The sequence below is a fragment of the Strix aluco genome, chromosome 3, assembly GCF_031877795.1.
Source record: "Strix aluco isolate bStrAlu1 chromosome 3, bStrAlu1.hap1, whole genome shotgun sequence".
NCBI lineage: Eukaryota > Metazoa > Chordata > Aves > Strigiformes > Strigidae > Strix > Strix aluco.
Genome location: NC_133933.1, coordinates 24,638,828 through 24,658,778, shown reverse-complemented (window position 1 = coordinate 24,658,778; position 19,951 = coordinate 24,638,828). Strand labels below are relative to the sequence as shown.

The 19,951-nt window shown below is 41.6% G+C and overlaps 1 protein-coding gene across 1 annotated transcript; it reads left to right on the top strand.

Annotated features, from left to right (window-relative positions):
- Window positions 1-1,490: 1,490 nt before the first annotated feature.
- FBXO28 (F-box protein 28) lies at window positions 1,491-15,118 on the top strand. The gene is made up of 5 exons (XM_074817809.1): window positions 1,491-1,715; window positions 7,600-7,709; window positions 8,709-8,847; window positions 11,395-11,590; window positions 13,389-15,118. The coding sequence occupies exons 1-5, from the start codon at window positions 1,503-1,505 to the stop codon at window positions 13,781-13,783; spliced, it is 1,053 nt and encodes a 350-aa protein (XP_074673910.1). The 5' UTR covers window positions 1,491-1,502; the 3' UTR covers window positions 13,784-15,118.
- The last annotated feature ends 4,833 nt before the right edge of the window (window positions 15,119-19,951 follow it).

The window sequence follows — 19,951 nt, the reverse complement described above, 5'->3', positions numbered from 1 at the left end:
CAGCCGTAGTTTTTGCCAGCTGGAGGCCGACAGCAGATGTGCACACCCACTGATCTCCCTGGCTGCTGGGGCTCCCCCTGCACATCCTGGCCAAGGGGGGGTAAGTCCCCGTTGGACACAAAAGGGGGGGTTCTCACCCATCTATATATAGAATAGAAAGGCCTGGATTACATTTGTAAGAAGTATGTAGTTGCACCTCACTTAAGAGCTACAGAAGTATTTTTCCGTCCTGTTAGCTGCCTTGCTGTAATTCAACTGTATTTTCTTGGGGGGCTGCTGTGCCTGTGCAGCCAGTGCAGTCCCTGCAGTGCGGAGGCAGCACTGCTGTACCCCTGAGCAACAGCAGCAAGGGAGTTTTTGAAGGTCCTTCTCACAGAGTCTCCTCAGGAGGGGACATGGGCTGGGAGCCGCTCATCTCTCCTCTCCGATGTCTGGCCACAGGACACAAGGCTGTAAAGCTGCCTCTGGGGAAGTTCGCGTTGACTATTATTAGGGAAAAGCTCCTCATGGAGAGGGTGGTCCGGTACAGGAATGGGTTCCCCAGGGAAGGGGTCATGGCCCCAAGCCAGTTGGTGTTCAGGAAGCATTTGGTGATAGATAGATAGGTAGATAGGTAGATAGGTAGGTAGATAGATAGATAGATAGATAGATAGATAGATAGATAGATAGATAAGGTTTAACTTTTAGGTTGCCCTGTGTGGAGTGAGGAGCAGACCTGGGCGGTTGTGGTGGATCCCTCCCAGGTCAGGATAGCCTACATCTCTGTGAGGTTCTGCAGCCTCCTCGACCGCCTTACTCTTGCGTCTCTTCTTCCACAGAGTGGGAAGAAAAAAAAACCCTGTAGCTTCGCAATGACCCACGTAAGACTAATGTGCAAAACCCCAGTTGTGTGGGGTCAGACTGCTGGTGCAGGGAGCTCAGGGCACCGTTCTCAACCACAGCCCAGCAGCGGTTGCTTATGTACCTCATGTAAGGAACCCAGCAGGCATGCGGCAGCGTTTCCCCGTGTCCCGACACCCTTATCAAACCCTGCTTGTGCTTTTACCCTTCGTTCGCCAACAGCGAGTCTCAAGCTTGCACTACGCACAGTACGGCAGATTTCATTCCAGCCGTTTGTTTTTAATCTGCCCCTGACGGGGTGCTCAGCGCCTGAGGGGAATTTCGAGCAGTCCCACCACGCCTCGGGGCCCTCCCTCCGCCGGCAGAAGGGGCTCCGGGGGGGGCAGGCCTGCGGCGGCCGCCCCACGCCGCCCATGCAGATGCCTCAGCGGCTGAGGACGCGCCTGCCGAGGGCAGCCCGCGGCGGCGGGCGGCGGGGAGCGGCCCTGGGGGGGCACCGCCGGGCCGGGCCGGGCCGCTGCGGGACAGCGCCCTCCCCCGCGCTCTGCCGCCCCCCAGCGGCCGGGCGGGGCGCGGCGGGGCGGCTGTTCGTGCCGGGGGCGGAAGTGTCGTCAGAGGAAGGCTGGCTGCCCTCCCTCAGTGGAGGAAGGACGGGCTCCAAGATGGCGGCGCCGGAGGAGCGGCTCCTGTCGGACGGGGAAGGCGGCGCCCTGGGCTCGGCGCGGCTCTCCCCGCCCCCGGTCTCGGAGTCTCCCGAGGCTCTGGCGCCCTTGGAGCCGCCGCCTCAGAGCAACACGCTCATGGGGCTGCCCATCGTGGCGATCGAGAGCATCCTCAGCTTCCTGTCCTACGATGAGACGAGCCAGCTCCGCCTGGTAGGGGCCGGGGAGGAGAGGCGGCGGGGCGGGCGGGCGAGCGGACCCCTGTGCGGCCGGGACCCGGGCCCGCCGGGGGAAGCTCGCCTCGCTGGCCGGTCCCCCGGCCCCGGGGTGGGAGCAGCGCTGGGAGGAGGTGGGGAGGTGCCGGCGGCCCCGGCTGCCCCCCGCCGGGCTGGTGCCCTCGCCGGGGAAGGGGCGGGATGGGCTGGGATGGGGCATTCCCCCTTCTCCCCAGCCGCCCCCGAGCCTCGGGTACGGCCGTGTCGGTGTGTGCCTCCCTACAGGCATTCCCAAAGGTCTTTCACCATCTCTTACTTCTTTCATTCCATCTGTCCTCTGTGAGAAATTACTGGGCTGCTGGAGGTTTATTTCTCTTAGTGACTGCTTTTCTCGGGGAACTACTCTATTGTGTCTCATGTGTGTATTTATTTTTACTTATACAGCTTAAGCCTAAAAGTATAGGAGGTGGTCAGCCTGCTGCTTCGAGGACCTTATTCTATCTAGAAATGTATGTGGAGCAAAAAAGAAGACGTAAGAAAGCCCCGGTCTGCCTGAAAGGCAGCCTGCTTCTTCCAATCATAGTAGTAGATCTAATAAAAGATATTACCTCTACCTCTGAACTTTATAATGCCAAAAAAAAGCACAGCTGTCAGTGAGGAGATGAGTGTATCTTTAACTGCCTGCATAAGGAGCCTGATGTAAACTATGACATAATATGATAAGCTGCTATCTTATTGAATATCTTATGACGTTGTAAGTGGAATAATAGTGAGGGAATTAATGCATAGCTTATGTAACCCTCAGTAAACTTGCATGTATTGTACTGTTTCTGTTTTAAGAACTCTATTATCCTAAACTGGATAATATTACAAGCATATTTCTGCAGAAAATTAGACTGCATGTGTCCTGAATCAGCAGCCTGAAGTGTTGCACCTTGACTGTAACTTTTAACTGAAAGCTCTTCAAGCAGAAAATGTGTTCTTATTCATACTGTACCTAAATATTTCTAGCATGCTGTCAGTTCGCTAAAGACTTTTGCTGCTTCCGTGAGATTAGGTAGTGGGTCTGTGAAAAAGATGTAGTACTGCAGTTTTGGATTGCAGCCTCTGCTTTTGAGAACTTACAGTCAGAACGAAGGGAAGAGAAGTACGTACACTGTTTGGGTATGCTTAGTGTTGCATGGTTGGTATTGCAACGCTAGACATAGCCCTTTGCTCAACTTTCCCGTTGCATTTTATAAATGGTAGTACCTGTGGGAGCTATCACTAGTCAATAGAAGGTGGTTTTTTTTCTGTAGGGCTAAGTTAATGTTTGTAAGCAATGCTTTGTCAGCAGACAAGCTGACAGTAGGAAAGATGGTGGTGTAAGGACTAAACCAGCTGTTTAACTCTCACTGCCACTTAGGAATTAAAATGCAACGCTTTTATGCTCTCTTATGTAGCATCTGCAAGTTCATTTTTCCAGAAGACGACTGCCTCTTTCAGAAGTTTCAGAAATGTGCAAAACCAGACTGGATAAATACCAACTTTGACACATACATGGAATGATACTAGATGTAAAATGAAAGAAACTACACAGTTGGTCTTTCCCTATTTTTAATTTTTGAGTCAGTGACAGCCAAGAAACTTAATCTCCATGAAATTCCTTACTGTTCCCTTAGCAGATCAGAAGACATGAGCATTCTTCTGAGAAGAAAGTACACTTGTCGTTGTTAACCAGTAATGTAAAGAACCAAAGCCCTTCTGATTTGACCTAGTCAAAAGTGTATCTCAGAACCACATAAGCTTGATTAGCTGGGTCTTTCAGATGGCCATTCAGAACTGAAGGGGTTCTTTTGGCAGTTCACTGAGGGGAAGCGACTGGATGTTTTCTATAACTCCAGACGCTGTTGACAGAGAGTTAAGGGAGCCTTTAAAAAAGAACAATGCTTAGGCATAAATTAGTGATGAAATTTCATCACTTTCAGATTTTTAAAGGCTACAAGTAGCCTTGGGAGACACTTGTGCAAGATAGATCTTAGAGCAGGAATACACAAACAGTAAATTTTTCTTCTCTATAAGAACTGATTTTAGCTGCTTATCAAAGATGAATAGGTATATCTTATAATGAGTAGTATTCTGTGAAAGACATATTGCAGGACTACATTAATTGAATCTCAGGGATTAAATTGCTTAGGTCTCATGCATATTAAAAATGGGCCTGAAAGCAGCCTCATTAACCCCTTAGAATGTGACGTTCCATGGGACAAAGCATCTTGAGGAAGGTAGGAAGATACGATCCAGGACATCAATCAGCCTAAACGAAGTTTGATCGTACATGTGTAGACACAAAGTGGATTCCCTAAATTGATCACTTCGATCTCTGTATCCCAGCATTGAAGGAAATGGATGTCCTAATCTCTCTCTTTTTTGGGGGATCACCTTAGCTTACTGATCGTAATAAAAAACCCACACAGATAAAAATCTTTGAGTTGAATTGGTGTTGGATCTAGAGTGTGTACAAGATGACAGACTAAGAAGTTGGCTGGGTGGGAGGACATAGAACATCAGCAAGTTTTCAGATTAAAATAGAAATAGGAACCCGTATTGTTTATATAGAGCATAATGAGGAGCATAATCTAAGGTTTATGGCCCATAAGTCTTTTTCTGTCGCCAAAGGATGAGGTAAAGAACATTTCCTGCTTATGATGATTGCCATCAAGCAAGGAAAGACCACGGGCCCGTCATTATGCAAAGAAACGCTTGCTTTCCTGAGCATAATGCTTTCTGCTATTCCTGGTGTTACTGCATTTAAAAGCATAAATGAAGCACCTACTGGTTAAGCAGTGAAGTAGATCTAAACTAATGGAATCTAAACAATAGGTATTCAGAATGCAATAGGGTCTGAAATTATGCCTCAGTGCAAATCTTGAGTTCCCAAACTTTTGTTCAGATAAAGTGAATGAGGGGAAAAGCAGCAGCATTTTGCTTTCAGCCCTTTTGAGTATTTGCTTCATCTACTTCCTCTGATATGTCATCATAAGAGAAACACAGAAAACACAGAAGATCCTTATGTCTGAAGCTGTAATGTTCTGGACAAGCCACAGCCTAGTATGCATGCTGATATGGAAGCTAGCTATCTTCTAGCTTTTGAAGGCTGCCTTTACTGTGATTTTTTTTTAATGACTTACAGAAGCTCTGGAATTTTTACTTGAGTGGGATAATGAAATTCTTCTATTCCAGTTTCTTTTCACTCACATGTCTGAGCTTGGAAATGCATTTCCATTCAGGCTATTACTACAGCAAGTGTGATTAAAAACAATCTGTAAGCACCTTCCATGAACACTCTGAGGAGAAGGTTATCTTTGATTCTGACACACGTCAGAAGTGTCTTAGATTCTGCAGCAAACATGCTTATTTTCTGCACAGCACAAATAAGGACTGATAGCCTTTGGACAGCACAGCTTTAATCTTCCCACGGTTTCAGTAAATCTGTATTTACAGGCATTTCTATTTTAAAGCTTTTTGCTGAAGTCATCAACATTTTGTCACTTACTTCTACTTTACCCTGGAAAGGCATTATGAAACATGGTGTCTCTGTAGCCTCTAAGAAAAAGAACATATATTGAATCTAATACTTCAGGATATTTTTATCTCTGTTTTCATATTGGTTATCTGTTAGTGAAGCTTGGAAGAAATAAGACATGCTTGAGGAAAGGGAAGCTGGTAGTAGTCGTCTAGCAGATTGTGTCAGTTTAGTTTGTTTACAAATGAACTGGAAAATTAGCTCTTTCATAGAAGCTGTTACTGCATATAAGCCAGCACGCTAAGAAGCAACCACCTTATTCTGCTTTTCACATGGACTTGGAATAACGTTCAAATGCTGAAATTGGAACTAGTTGGACTTGATGTTTGAGGAGACTTGGGCTCTTTCAGCTTTATGACTAGAATAAGAAAATACAAAAATTTGCAAATACAAATACGAGCAAATTTAACTTTTTACTTTCTTATGGTCAATTGAATAGCTAGTATCAAACTGTCTTGGACTAATATGAACACTTAAAAGTGTAATAGTGCTACTTTGCATATGACTGCTGACTATGCAGTCTAAAAGAGGTATATTGTTCCTATAAATACAGATGCCATATGGTTTGAATGGTGACATCAGGAACCAGCTGAGAATTAAGAGATGATTGGTAAAATAAGTTGTAGACAAACACTTTTGGTTCCTGGTGGAATCTGTTCAGTGTTTGAGTTCTAGGCTGATTACTGACACAAATATGGGTAACGTCCAGCAATTGGAGCAAATAATTCTTCACGCTGTGTAGCATAATCAGATGAGTAAGATTTTTAAAAATTGGGTGCAGTTGGTGGTGTTCCTCATTGTGCCTGACCGTGGTGGCTGTGTGAGGGCTTCGGCGGGCTGCGGGGTCCGGGCTGCCGCCAGGGGTCAGTGTACACGTGGGTAAAAGCACCTGTGGGTGCTGCCTCTGGCGCTGGCACTGTATCTGCGGTGGTTGTTCTCTTCTGCTGAATAACGGTTTAGCTCACATAGCCCTTCTGCAGGTACTAGGTCCTAGTTCAGGGCTTTGGTAGCATTAGAACTACAAGTCAGCTGTAGAGTCTTGTACTCAAAAATGGTATCAGACCTAGGCATCCCTAATGCAGTGAATATCTTAGAAGAAACGTGACAATTTCCTCCTTCCTGTAGCTGAAGGGCCAGCATTAATTTTTATACACTGGAGCTGATTTGGCTGATTCAGTGAATCCTTCTCCTTTGACTGTTAACGAGGAAAAGCTGATACAAAGGAGCATAGACAGATCGACAGCAATTGCTTAATGGTTTGTTAATATAGATCTGTTTGAAAATGGTCAGTTCTTACAGAACTTAAGCTAGCTGTGCCTAGATGAAGACTCACAGAAAGAGAACTTCTTTAAGTAGTGCCTTCCATATAAACAGAAAATAATTGCAGGCTTTTTTTGGAGAAGTGAGAATCTTTTTCCTCAAGGTACAAACTTACATGGACTTTAACATTATGAAATGAGTAGTGTATGGAAGGAAGGAGTGTTTATTCAAAAAAAAAAAAAAAAAAAGGCAAAGCTAATCCATTGGAATGTGCAGTGGGAGTTGTGCACTTTAGTCCAAAAAAAAACCCCCAAAACAATTTCAAAGGACAGTTGGTTCGCTAAGCTCTTGCATCTTCAGAATTGAATTGCAATTGCTTTAAACTTTTGTATGAGTTGGCTTTGTCTTGTAACTGGTTATTTTGTGAAGGTTTAAATTTAGCTGTTTATTATATCTTTTGCAGCTATTAATGTCCTTTCTCCTTATATCTGAGGAAAAAAAGGAGGCTATTGGTATCCAACATAGCAAATAAAGGAAAACGGAGAAGAGATTTTTTTTTAATACTAAAAGGAATCTTGTTTCATGTGCACTATATTGCATAAATTTTTAAATTTATTTGTGGCTATCTTCAAAAACATAAGCCTTAAAGGCTGAAAGAAAACCATCATGATTTTTTGTTTTTAACGGCTTCTTTTTTGAGACTACAAAATATTAACTTGATGTACCAGAATCACTTTGGAGTTAAAAGCCAGGCACAGGCATTTGCAACTTCCATTAAAATCAGAGGAAATTGTATCTGCTTATATATGGGTGGCATTCAGCCCACTGTCTCTTGTTAGGCACTATCATGAGATTCATTTGTGAACTGTGTGGAACATAGCTGCTCCTTTTTGGAGTACCATGATCATTGTTAAAGACGGTGATGCCTTAAGCTCAACTGCAGTTTCTGCTTCTTGAAATGGAGCAAAAACTGGTGAAAGAATCTTTTACTACCCATGGTATGGATAAGATAATAGTAAAAGTGACTTGTGGTCTTAATTTTTCTTTTTAAATACAGGTTTGTAAGCGCATGGACTTGGTTTGCCAGCGAATGTTAAATCAGGGATTTCTGAAAGTGGAAAGATACCACAGCTTATGTCAAAAGCAAGTTAAAGCTCAGCTTCCAAGGTATGTACCAGTATAAACGGTAGTTAAACTTAAATGTGCTAGATTCTTCTAAACAGAATATTGAAAAGGATTTCTTGCTGGCTAATTCCGCTTATATATCTTGAAAATTTGAGTCACATTTGTTTTTATTTAATTTTTTTCCAAAAGCACCTTGAACCTAAGATCTAATTACAGAATAATGGTGTGGATGAATGTAAGTAGTCATATACTACGAACTTGAATATTGGAAAGTGTCTGTGGTATTTTAAACAGAGAAAAGAAGAGTGGGTCCTGTATTACTCAACTCTTCTGGCAAATCGAGCAAGGACTCTCCTAGGAATGAATAAATGCCATTCCTTTTCAAGACCGACTGCCTTCACTGATGATTTATCTACGACTCTGCTTAAAAAAAAGCAAGGTTTTTCAGTGCCAGGGATTAAACAGGGGAAAGGGAGGGGGGTTTGACATGTGAGCATTACTGGGAGCCAGTTTCTCACTAAAAGCAATGTCTTTTTTCCTTTTTCCAGTAAGTGCAGCTGCTGCTATGTCCTGTCAGATTGAAGAAACTAAATGCTACTTACTGTAGAGAGCCTTTGTAAAAAGAGCTTTTATCTCAACCTAAACTTTGTAGCAAGCACTAATAATAAATCTACGTCAATTGCATTGAAGTACTAACTGTAGGAATATGGGGGGATAAAAATATTCACACTGACTCAGTGCCTACTGCTAGTTACTACTAAAAGCTTGGTTTTAAATAGTCCTAAATTACATATAGAGTTTATGGATCACCTAAGATGTATTAACCACTTGGAGAACAAATTTTGTCTAAGAAAGTGTAGTGTGCTATTACTAGCTGGTTCTCAATCTGTATCAGTTTTTTTCCATAAAGACAGAACTAATGTTAGTGGTTACATTTTCAAACCTCAGAGGGTTTTAAGGGTGAAACTAACTTGAGCGATTTTACAGTTTCATTTTGTTGACTCATTGTTAATCAGTGTCACTTAATGGTGTGTCTTGTAGACGGGAGTCAGAAAGAAGAAACCATTCATTAGCTCGTCATGCAGACATCCTTGCTGCTGTAGAAACGAGACTCTCTCTGTTAAATATGACTTTCATGAAGTATGTGGATTCCAATCTCTGTTGCTTCATACCTGGAAAGGTAAAATGTAGTAGACTACATTACGTGTATCTGTGTTTAAAAAATATGATTATGTAATTTAACCTGGGACAGCTAGCTGGGACAAATTTATATAATGTGTATATATATATATATACTGAAACTGTGTTTCAGATACTTGCAAACAAACAGAAAACCAGTACTCTGCCATAACAGGCATTTTGAAATGAATGAACCAGACTATATCTAAATATTAATTATTTTAAACTTGATTTCCATTTTCCCTTAGATTCTCCTTAATTCTGATGTTTGACTTGTGGCATATACATCCTATACAACCCTTTACAAGAAACACATGATATGTAGGGTTTAATTATGAATTTTAATTGTACAAAACAGCTGGAGGCCAGGTCATCAGAAGATACAGTAATTTAGACTACGTATAACACTAAGCACTCAGTCAGTCAGGAAGATTTTAGGCATGTTTCTTAAGGGTTTGAGTACTTCAGATTAATTGAAATAAGGTATTTAGTGTGTGGAAACACTGTTCAGTAATAACAGTGGATGGGCTATTTTTGTACAGTAGGTGGAATTAGTTTTAAATGTAGATAAAGTGTGTTAAATATTAATACTACTGAACAATTCTGGTGTTTCAGAATACTGCCCCAACATAAAATATAAATTATGTAAGCCAGATATACACTGGAGATACCACTGTTTTATAAGCTGTGAAAATAGAAGTGCACATGGAATTGACAAAAATCATGATCTGAGGAAAACTGGCACAGCTCAGGGTTGAAACAAGATCTGTGAACATTAGCCTAACTCTCTATTCATTGATCTTTCCATGTGAGGTTTGGATATGTTGATGTTAATTTTTCAAGGGCAGATAACTGCATTGCACTGGGATGAATGAAAAAGTTGGCTGTTGGGTTCACGTGAAGCATGGCAGGCATTTTTACATTCAGTACAGTAGGACAGGCTGTCGGCATGAAATGTATTTTCATCTTGAAGAGGTAACTGGATTTCTTGTTGATTTGGTACTTAATTTTAAATTAAATCATTATAGCTTAATATATTTATGCTTATTTGACTTAATATTTTTATATATACCACGTATTTTAAAAAATGTAATATAACATAAAGTCAAATAAACTTAAGCCCTTGATACTTGCATAGTAAATGGAATACCAAAAAGAAATGTTGCCTTACTTTTTTGAAGAGTAGGCAGAAAGGCAATATACTCAGTTTAGACCTGGGGTGTGCAGGAGCTGGGCAAGTGAGCTTGCCAGCCATTTTCCTTGTGGGTACTGAGTCATGAGGACCTTGTTTGTATTCTGATACAACAGCTAAAAAGATGGTTTTTTTTAATTATTTACTTAGTGTATGAGCTTGCTAGTGCCACTGCTCTTGCAGCAGTTACCAATTCACCAGAAAATCCTATTTTGGTTAGGCAGATTCAAGGCTTAGTGTTCACTTACAGTGTGTGGTTTCCTCCCATGACCTGCCCTGCTTCCTTCAGGAAACTTGTTAGAATGAAGCTGCCACAGAACTGTCAGGAAGTGAATTTGTGTTGTGAATGCTGATTTGAGGTTCAGCATACTGGATGAGGGTTCCTGCTGACAGCAGAGCACTGCTGCAAGATTTGATATCGAGGATGGCAAGAGAATGCTTTGAGGATGTTGCTGCTAACAGGATATAATGTGGGTAAAATTAGAGAAGTCTTCTATAAACTTGTTGCATGATGAGACATTTCAGTCTTGTCTAGCTTTTGCAACTTTATAGCTAAGCTTCCTTTGTTAAAACACAAGATGCAACTGTATTGTCTTACCTATGATTCTGAGTCCTTAAGATCTGTGTTCTTCAGGAGATTCTTCGACCATTCTTAATCCTGTGCAAAATACCTGTGTCAGTAGTCTCGGTACTAAGAGACCAGCATTCATATTTTGACCTGCCTCAGACTATGTGTAGATTAGTGAGACACCTTTCTTTATGTCTCTCCTAACCAAAGGGGTTGTTTGTCAAACCTGTTAAGAGAGTGCTTATGTTCTCTGTCAGTAGCAGATTGATGTTTTATAAATGAATATGTTTTGGACTTAATCTGAATTTGCAATATTTTGGATGTATGCAGGTGGGCTCAAGTAAATATTTACAGCTCTTCAGACTGACATAATGATAATTCTTGCTGTTCCATTCATGTTTCCTATGCCTCGTAACTGGCTGGGGAAGTGACTGCTCTGCAGTGTGGCTTAGAGTATCTCGCTTGCTTCAAGTTCTCCAAAAAGAAATTATTATGCTCTCCTGAGTATAGATTATATATCTTAGAACTCAAGTATGGATGTAGTAAAACAAAGTTTCACACAATGAGCATTATTTCATGAGTTTGAAGAGAGTTGTTGTGATCAAGTGAATAGCTTCTCTGATATATCACGTACAGCACTTCATTTCAAAAAGCTGATCTAGAACTAAAGCACACAGTGGTATGCAATAGTTACGTAGTAAAAGCCCCTGAATGTGCCAGCACTTCTAGAATGATCTGAAATAATCTTGCCTTTACCAGAAAATCCTAATTCTTCTTAAATGTTTTAGGTAATAGATGAAATTTATCGTGTGCTAAGGTATGTAAACTCTACAAGAGCTCCTCAGAGAGCTCATGAAGTTCTTCAAGAACTAAGGGACATTTCCTCCATGGCTATGGAATATTTTGATGAGAAGATTGTTCCAATACTGAAAAGAAAGATGCCTGGGTCAGATGTATCGGGACGTCTGATAGGAACTGCCCCAGGTATTAATTCCAACATATAGTTAAGTTTTATTTAGTTTTTCTGTAAAAATTCACAGCACTGTATCTTTCTAAAGCTCCCTCCCTTAAATGTGAGCTTTATTACATAAATATTGATGATACTTGTTTCTTAAGAATGCTAACTGAAATTCATTTGCTTTGAAATTTAAGGAGCCTTTGTACTACCAAAAGAACAGTCACTTGAATGTATGTTAGAATTATGCATAGTGTGTATTCATTAAACAAACGCTTTTGTGCCACCAATGAATGCGACTTTATCATTGCACTTGGTTGAAATTTGGCACATGAGATGACAACTCGATGCCTTTTATTTGTAGGACAATCAGCAAATGAATTAGCCGAAGCTGTTGTAGTGCATAGAGAGCTAAAACATACTTGTGTGTGGCTTTTTTACTTTCCTGGGGCACATTAATGTATACATTAACAAGCAAAATACTTATGGGTAATAGTGAAAAGGCAATTAAGATAGCAGTGTATAAACAAACAATTGAACTGGTCCTTTGTATAGTCTGTCAGACTTTCCAGAACTTTTGTGAGCCAGAGTCTAAGGTAGTTGCCTTGTATAATGGCCAAAAGCAAAAAGTTAGTGGAACTGTAACGTTTTCCCTGTGCTGAACATCTTCACACTTCTTAGGAACTGTGAAATTAACTCTCTGAAAGGATAACTTATTAATAAAAAAAAATTACATCTTAAGCAAAAATGATAGGCCTAACTGTAGGAGCTGCTTGTTGTTTCTGGTATGTTCTGTCCATCCTTTTAGCCGTGTGTATACCACCTCTTAATTTTATCCTGTTAATTATACCTCAGTTCCATTGAGTCTGTCAGTGAAGGAAGTATTGCCCAAAACCATAGTTGATGTCAAACAGCTTTGCAAGGCCAAGGCTTTACGTGGCATAAAAATGCTTACCTTATGTTGAGGGAGGAGCATAATCTATCTAATGGCAGCCCTTTAGTGTCACATAACTGTAGCTCTGCTGGCATCTTAAGGGAAAAAAAAGAGGACGAGGAGGAGGATGACTGTTGTAGGCTGTTCCAGACAGTTCTGTCTTTGTAGCGCTTAAAAGTTGCATCTTGCACAGCATTGCCAGAAGAGTAAAATAATAGAAAAAGCGATGGCTATCTTTTATGATAGGAAAAGTGAAAGAAATGATACAGTAGCTGTTAAGTCTTCTTGATTTACAGGAACTTTAGTAAAATCAACATTCCCAAGCTCAAATTCCAGTATGTTTTTAGTACTTGGGAAGAGTGGTTCTAAAGAAATGTGAAAAATAAATTTTTCTTCTAAAAAGTAAGTTAAACTCATATATATCTTGTTAAGCCCTAAACCACAAAATTTTAGAACTTTAGCTTTCTACAACTAGGACAGCAGAATTGTACTGCTCTGTTGAAATATATTTATTTAATATAACTATTCTGTAATAAGTAATTTATACACATGTTGTGGGGTTTTGACTTAACATCTGTGACACTAAGTCTAGGTGACAACATAATATCTCTACATAAATTTTGATAGAGCAAATGGAGGGGGGCTTATATACAGAAAATAAATGACGAGCTGTTTTCCAGACTACTGAAAATCTAGCTATTTTAAATTAAATTGTGCTCTGAGATACTATATGCACTTAAATGACTGTAAATCCGTTTACATGTTCACATAACTTGCAACCGCTATTCAGACTCATGTTTGGGGGAGTGGGGATAAGCAAAATACAAAAACCAGGACATAGTTTCTGCCTTTGTCTTAAAGTTGTAGAGGATTAATCACAGTTTTCTCTGAAGTTCCAGGGCCTTCTGCAGCACTGACAACAATGCAGCTGTTCTCCAAGCAGAACCCTTCAAGACAGGAAGTCACCAAACTCCAGCAGCAAGTAAAAGCGAATGGCACGGGCTTGACAGCGCTGAAGCGGGAAATCTCAGAGCTTCGCATCAAAGTGCAAGAGCAACAGAAACAACTCCAAGATCAAGATCAGAAACTGCTTGAGCAAACCCAAATCATAGGTGAACAGAATGCCCGATTGGCCGAGCTTGAACGCAAGCTGCGAGAGGTGATGGAGAGTACAGTAGGAAATTCTTCAGGTTCTGGCTCAAATGAACAATCTCCTAGAAAACGGAGGAAGGCGGTTGAATCCACAGACTGTCCTAGGAAATCTAAACGCCTTCGAAACAGAAAATAACTTGGGAATAAATGACACCTTCAGGAGGAAACACTGCTTTAGTAGCCCAAGCAGGTCTGCTTGTTTGGATACTGTGACTAGCTTCATGGTGTCACTTAGGCTGCTGGCTCTTCAAAACACCACTTAGACTTGAACAGTAATTTTCTTTCATTGAGACTTTTCCCCTGCTTTCTGTATGGGTGGGCCTAATGCACAGAATCTTTAAGATTTGCAATAGTTACATACTAACCAGACCTGCTCTGTTATGTTTTGAAGGGTTAATCTTTTTTTCTGTGCAGACGTGTTTAAAGTAAACTTATTTGTGTTTATGCATATGTTCACATGAAATCTTAAATAAATTCAGTCTTAACTGACTAAAAAGTTAAGCGTAAAAACAGATGTCCTGTTCACTTGAAGGAAAGATCCACTTTTAAAATCTTGTTTTAGAGAACTTGACCTTTTTTGTTACAAGTGACCTTGTCTGGAATGTCTGAAAAGTAGTTAATACTTTTTGGAGATCTGTAATGAGTAAAACTGACTTCTTAAGCTACAGTATTGGCTATATATTTTTGTAAGCTTACAAGGAAGGGCCTTCTATCCAGGCTTCACATGCACACCCCCTGGTTCCAGGTCTTGAGAGCCACGTTCCGCATTTGCATGGATAGATGCATGTACAGCTTAGCCAGCCTGCTAAAAGCACTTGCCTGAAATTGTTCTTAACTCTGGGAGAGAGCACAGAGACCTATAAAGCAATTTGTTCCTCGGCCATAACTTCGCATCTGCTTTCAGCACAACTGCTTTCTTAGGATGAGGTGGTCGTAGGAAGCTAGCTGCAGGGGAGTGTGAACCCAGGCTATCAGCCACTTTCACTGCCTGTAAATTGCAGGTATCGTTAGCCAAAGCTGGAGAACTGAGAAGCTGCCTGTGCGTCGCTTGACTCATAGGCTGACATCCAATGAGAATCATCAGAGAGCTTGTCCCTGCAATAGCCAAGCTCAGGGGGACATTATTTGAATGAAATGCTGTATTATGGAAAAACTTAAACTATTTTGTGTGTATGTGTTGGGGGAGGGGTGGGATGGAAATTTCTCTGTAACACTGATGACAATATTCTAAGCTTTCCTTACCCTAAAAGGTGAATCACTTCAGACAAAGCTTTAATTTCTTTTGCACTTCTGTTTTGAGCTTGTAACTGGAAAAGCATGTCTTGCACTGTTCAGTCTCTCTGGTCACTTTAACAACCTCAGAGTTGTGTACAGTGATTTTTTTTTTTTTGCCCCATCTGTATATTTTTGGAACCTTATACAAATACCATTGTCCTTGGTTTTGTTTTAATGTACTAAACTATGTACTTTATCATTTGACTTATGTTTTCTTTTTTTAATCAGCTGCTGCTTTGGGTTTAGGCGGTACTGAATTCAACTTGGTATGGCACTGAAAATGCAAATGCTGCATTTGTAGCTGTTCAAAATCTTGATATTATTACCATGGGTTAAAGTGCAAGTTTCTCTTATGTTTTGTATGGCTGTCAGTATAACGTAGTGGTTGTATTTAAATTGCCAAACAAATCAGAAATTGTCTGGTCACATGTGTTATAATTGTGGGAAAATTGACATTTTTCCTGAAACTTCGGCTACAATTTTTACTTCTAAAACATATTAGCTCATATCAGAAGTAACATTGCAAATGCCTAATTTTTGGCAGACATTTAATTTTCAAATAAACTTGTTGGGTAGTTTGAGTCTTTTAAAAAAAAGGCATGTTTCTTAAGAAAAGCATCAAGGAAATGATAAATGGTTATCTGGGGGAAAGGTTAGACTGTTAAAAGAGAATTTGCTATTACTGGTCTTCCATGGCTCAATTTTTTTACTGTTAAAGATCTCTAAGAGAGATATCTGCTGTTCGGTTTAAAAATAGTGGCATATACTTTCTTTTAAAAAATAATAATTTTGAATCAAAGGGTCAGCATGATAGCTATAATTACAGCGTATCCTTTGATACAAATTCATTTAATGGTCATTCATGATAAATTAATGTAATGGTCTAATTCCCAGATATTTGTGGTTAAATACTTCTAAACAAGTATAAACCTGTGAATTGCAATTACTGAAGAGGTTTATTCATACATCTCTTAATATCTTTCACTTTAGTTTCTTTATTCATTTCTAGAAGATGCAAACAATTCCCCCACCCCTCCTTCAAAGTATACGAATAGTTCCAGGTTATTCACAAGTAGCATTTATTTATATGTTGGTGAATCTCTAGCTGTGCGTAAACTGAGCTGGGAAGAACAACAGCCTATTGTTACATGAAGCGTTCTCTGTGAATGGTGCCAACTTGGAACCTTCAACTCAAGGAAGTATCACATGCTGCAAGTTTGCAGGTGCATCCTGATCCTCTGCGTGCTACCAAGTACAGTAAAATCGAATGAGGCACATGAAACTTAAGGGGTAGAGGAGATGGTTACAAGCAAGCTCTGAGAAATGCCACAACAAAGGTACACCGCTATTTCGTTTTCACTTCCCGGGGAGGGAGGGAGGGAGATATCAGTATATAGGTAGAATGTAGGAAACAAAAAAATTGTCCCTTATTAAATAAAAAAAACGCATTTAACCATGTATGAACAAGCTGATAAATAACCTGAATTAAAACTAAATCATTTTTGACTACAACTTTCTATGCAAGTTTACATGAGTTGTTATGTTGGCCTCGAAAAGTACAGTGTTAGTAGCGATTAGTGATTGTATCATCTGTTCAAGGGAGAGCCTCCAACTAGTGAGACTAAGGTGTAGTTTAGCAAGTTACATGAAAAATTGTATTTGCAGCCAGTGTTCAGTTTTGGTACTTGCAGCAAGGGCTGAAACTGAACAGCTCGGGGTTGAAAGAGAAAGTAATAGCACCTGTCTTTTATAATTCATTTCTTAAAATAGCTTAAACTACCGAGGCTAGCTTGCTTTCTTTTTTAAGAACAGCAGCTTGCTTTGTAAGCTGCTTTTCATTTCCTAGTAGGGTTGGGGATTTTTTACAAATTTGTGTATCTAGTGAACACGGTGAAAATGGTATCGGAAGATACCACAATGGTACTTTTTCTGGGAAAAGCTGTCTGCAACCAGGTCTTGCTCATGCAGTATTCAAGCACCTTCTAAACAAGGGCTAATGGATGTAATAGGTGGAAGCCCTGAAGGAACAAAGACTACCTGCTTAACAAGATAAATTTCTCAGATTAAAGAACAGATAGAAACAAATGTTAAATTCTTCACTCTCAGCATAGCACATTAATCATGGTAGTTCATTAATATTACAAGGATGCCTTCACATAATTTCTTAACACAGAAAAAAAGACTATTGAACTGAAATCTGGTTGCTCTTACTGAGGTCTTCTAACAGTTGTGGGAAGCACGGATTGCCTAAGGAATTTTCAACATCAAGAGCCTCCTGAAATCAGGATGACATAGGATGTAGTTAAATGTGTCTTCAGACAGGACTACCTGATTTCTTAGTGTTCCTGATGGCTTTAAGAATGTAAGTGGCAAATTACAGTGGTAGATTATTTCATTCATAAGTAAATGGTTTGGAGTATTTTATAGCAACGCATCTGCTAGCTGTGAACTCTTCTGAGTTCTCTCCAGTTCCATTCCTGTGCTGCTTTGCACCATACACGGACCCGCTCATTTGTGCGTGTGCTCTGCTCTTGCAGCCGTGCTGACTGGATCTCACCTTCCTGGTTGGACGGGGATGTGCTGCCAGCTTTGGTTTATGTGTAACTGAACGCTCTAGGATTTTTGTTCTAGCTTTGTGCCAGCTGAAGACGTGCTACCTACTGGATCTCTTTGTCTTCAGAAGGGAAATTGTCAGATACAAAACCTGTTAGCTTGTTGAAGACCTAATAAATCTGGATTTGTTATATGGACTGCTTAAACCAGAAAGACTCAGTGATTAAACAAGGAAAAACACTTTGCACTCCAGGATACTTGAACAATTAAATTTTCCAAAACTTTCCCATTTAATACTTTTCTTAGTTGTTTAAGCCTTGTTTTGCTGCTATGGAATGTTTAATTTATAAATCTGGGATCTTCTATATAATTACCCTACTGAAATTTGTGACCGTTATAGAAACCTATATACATTTGCAGGGCTGTAAACCTGCCTCTGTGTACTGAACTCTTGATACTCTGTCTCTCCTCCAGTGCTCCTGTCGACTCCTGCAACCTTCCTTATCAGCAGACACATTCATTCTTTTGGCAGCATCCTTCCCATGGATGAGAAGGTCTTTAGCGCAGTGATGGATAGCAGTGCTAATATTTGAACTACAACAAGAAGGGAACATTTTCAGAAACATTACGTACAGTGTTTAGAGTGCAGTTGAGTGAAACACTTGTGATCCTGGCAATTTTGCAGTCAGCTTCTGCACTGGTAACTCAAAAGCACTTCCTGGTTTATTGTGAAGCAGTCACTGAGCAAAGAGCAAAACTGAACATCCCTTGCAAGGACAAAATGCCTTGATGAAGTCTAAACATCTGGTTTACCTCTTATGCTGTTCCAGTCCTCACAAAGTCTACAAAATTCAGATCGTGTGACTAAGGAGGGAAAAGCTGTGAATAAACTTTTTCATCTTTCCTCTACTTGCTCCCTTTTTCACTTCTAATTCACATTCTAATATGCACAGATTAAAAATGTGTGTAAAAAAAAAAAAATCACAAAGTTGTTAAGTTTTATAGATCCTGCACTTTGTCTGTTACTTTAGTCTAAACATTTTTAAGTAGGGATTGTATTTCCCCTACATTTGCACAGTTGCACATGGGGCTTTTAACAGCTAGTACATATTAGCCTTTTTTATTCATTATTACTAAGAAATTTTAAGTGATGCATCATAAACCTTGAGATTTTCATATTACATTGATAAAGTGTAATTTACTTTGTGATGATTTCCTCTGTTGCTTTCATCACTATTGAAGATTCAGATTATTGTAATCTTAGTGGATTTATGGACTATAATCCCAAGCAAGTAGCCATTCAACTTCTACATAAAGTAATCTTTCTAGCTGAACTGCCCACAGTCAATATCATATGAGAAGTAGATGCAGGGACAGAATAAACGGAGTTCAGTTCTTACAGAAGAGTTTGTCAAAGAAGTTCTTAAAATACCTTACCACAGAAAGTGAAGAAAACAGAGACCTTGACAGAGGCGTTTTGAATTGTAGTTAAGTATCTTTAGGTATATCTTATATCCGTATCTTATAGAAATTGAGATTTTGGACAAAGGATAGCTAGTCCTTACAACCACACACCTCTCTTTTGGAAAAGAAAAGGTGTTTTTTTAAAGAGCCGCTGTAAGATGCTGTTTCTGTTTCCAGTTTCAAGAAAGCGAGTCGGATGAGGCTGCCCGGCCGTCTGCGGTGGCTCCTGGGCAGGTTGTCGCAGCAACTGAGAGGGGCAGAAATCTCGCAGACAGCTAAACCTGCATAAACATCACTGAAGGCGGCAGGAAGCCCGGCAGGGGAGGCGGGGGTGAACGCCAAGCTGGTGAGGCTTCTCCCGCCCGGCTCCCGGGAGGCCGGCTCGCCCTCGCCACCACGGGGAATGACGAAGGAGCTTCGGGTCGCCGCGGCGCGGGAGGGCTCCCGGAGGCAGGGACAGCGTTACAAGCCCAGAATTTTCTCTCCCTCCTCAAGTATTCGATAACGCGCGCGGCGCTATCAAAGGCACCCGCAACGCAGGCAGCGACCCCGCGCTCCGCTCCCCTCAGGCGGCAGCGCCTCACGGCCCCTCGCTCCGCACCCGCCGGGGCCCGCTCCGCGGCCGCCGAGGACGCGCAGGGCGGCTGGCGCTGGCCGCAAGCCTGCCACACGCTGTCTCCAGCGGGAGGGCCGGGGAGCCGCGGCCCGCCCGGGCGGTCCCGGGGCAGAGCAGTGGGACCGCTCCGCTGAAGCGGGAGACAGACACGGCTTCCCTCCAGCGGAAGTGGGGCCTGAGGGGCGGCCCGGCCCTCCCCGGCCGCCGCCGCTGGAGCGGGAGCGCGGCCCCGCCCGGCGGGAGGCGCCACGCGGCCCCTCAGGCGCCGGCGGTTTCGCCGGGGGCTCCGCCCCGGCCCGGCCCGCGCCGGCGGGCGGGGGGCGCGACGCACCGTCGGGGGCGGGGCCTGTCAGTCTTGACAACGAGCAGCAACCAATGGGAAGAGAGGACGGGGTG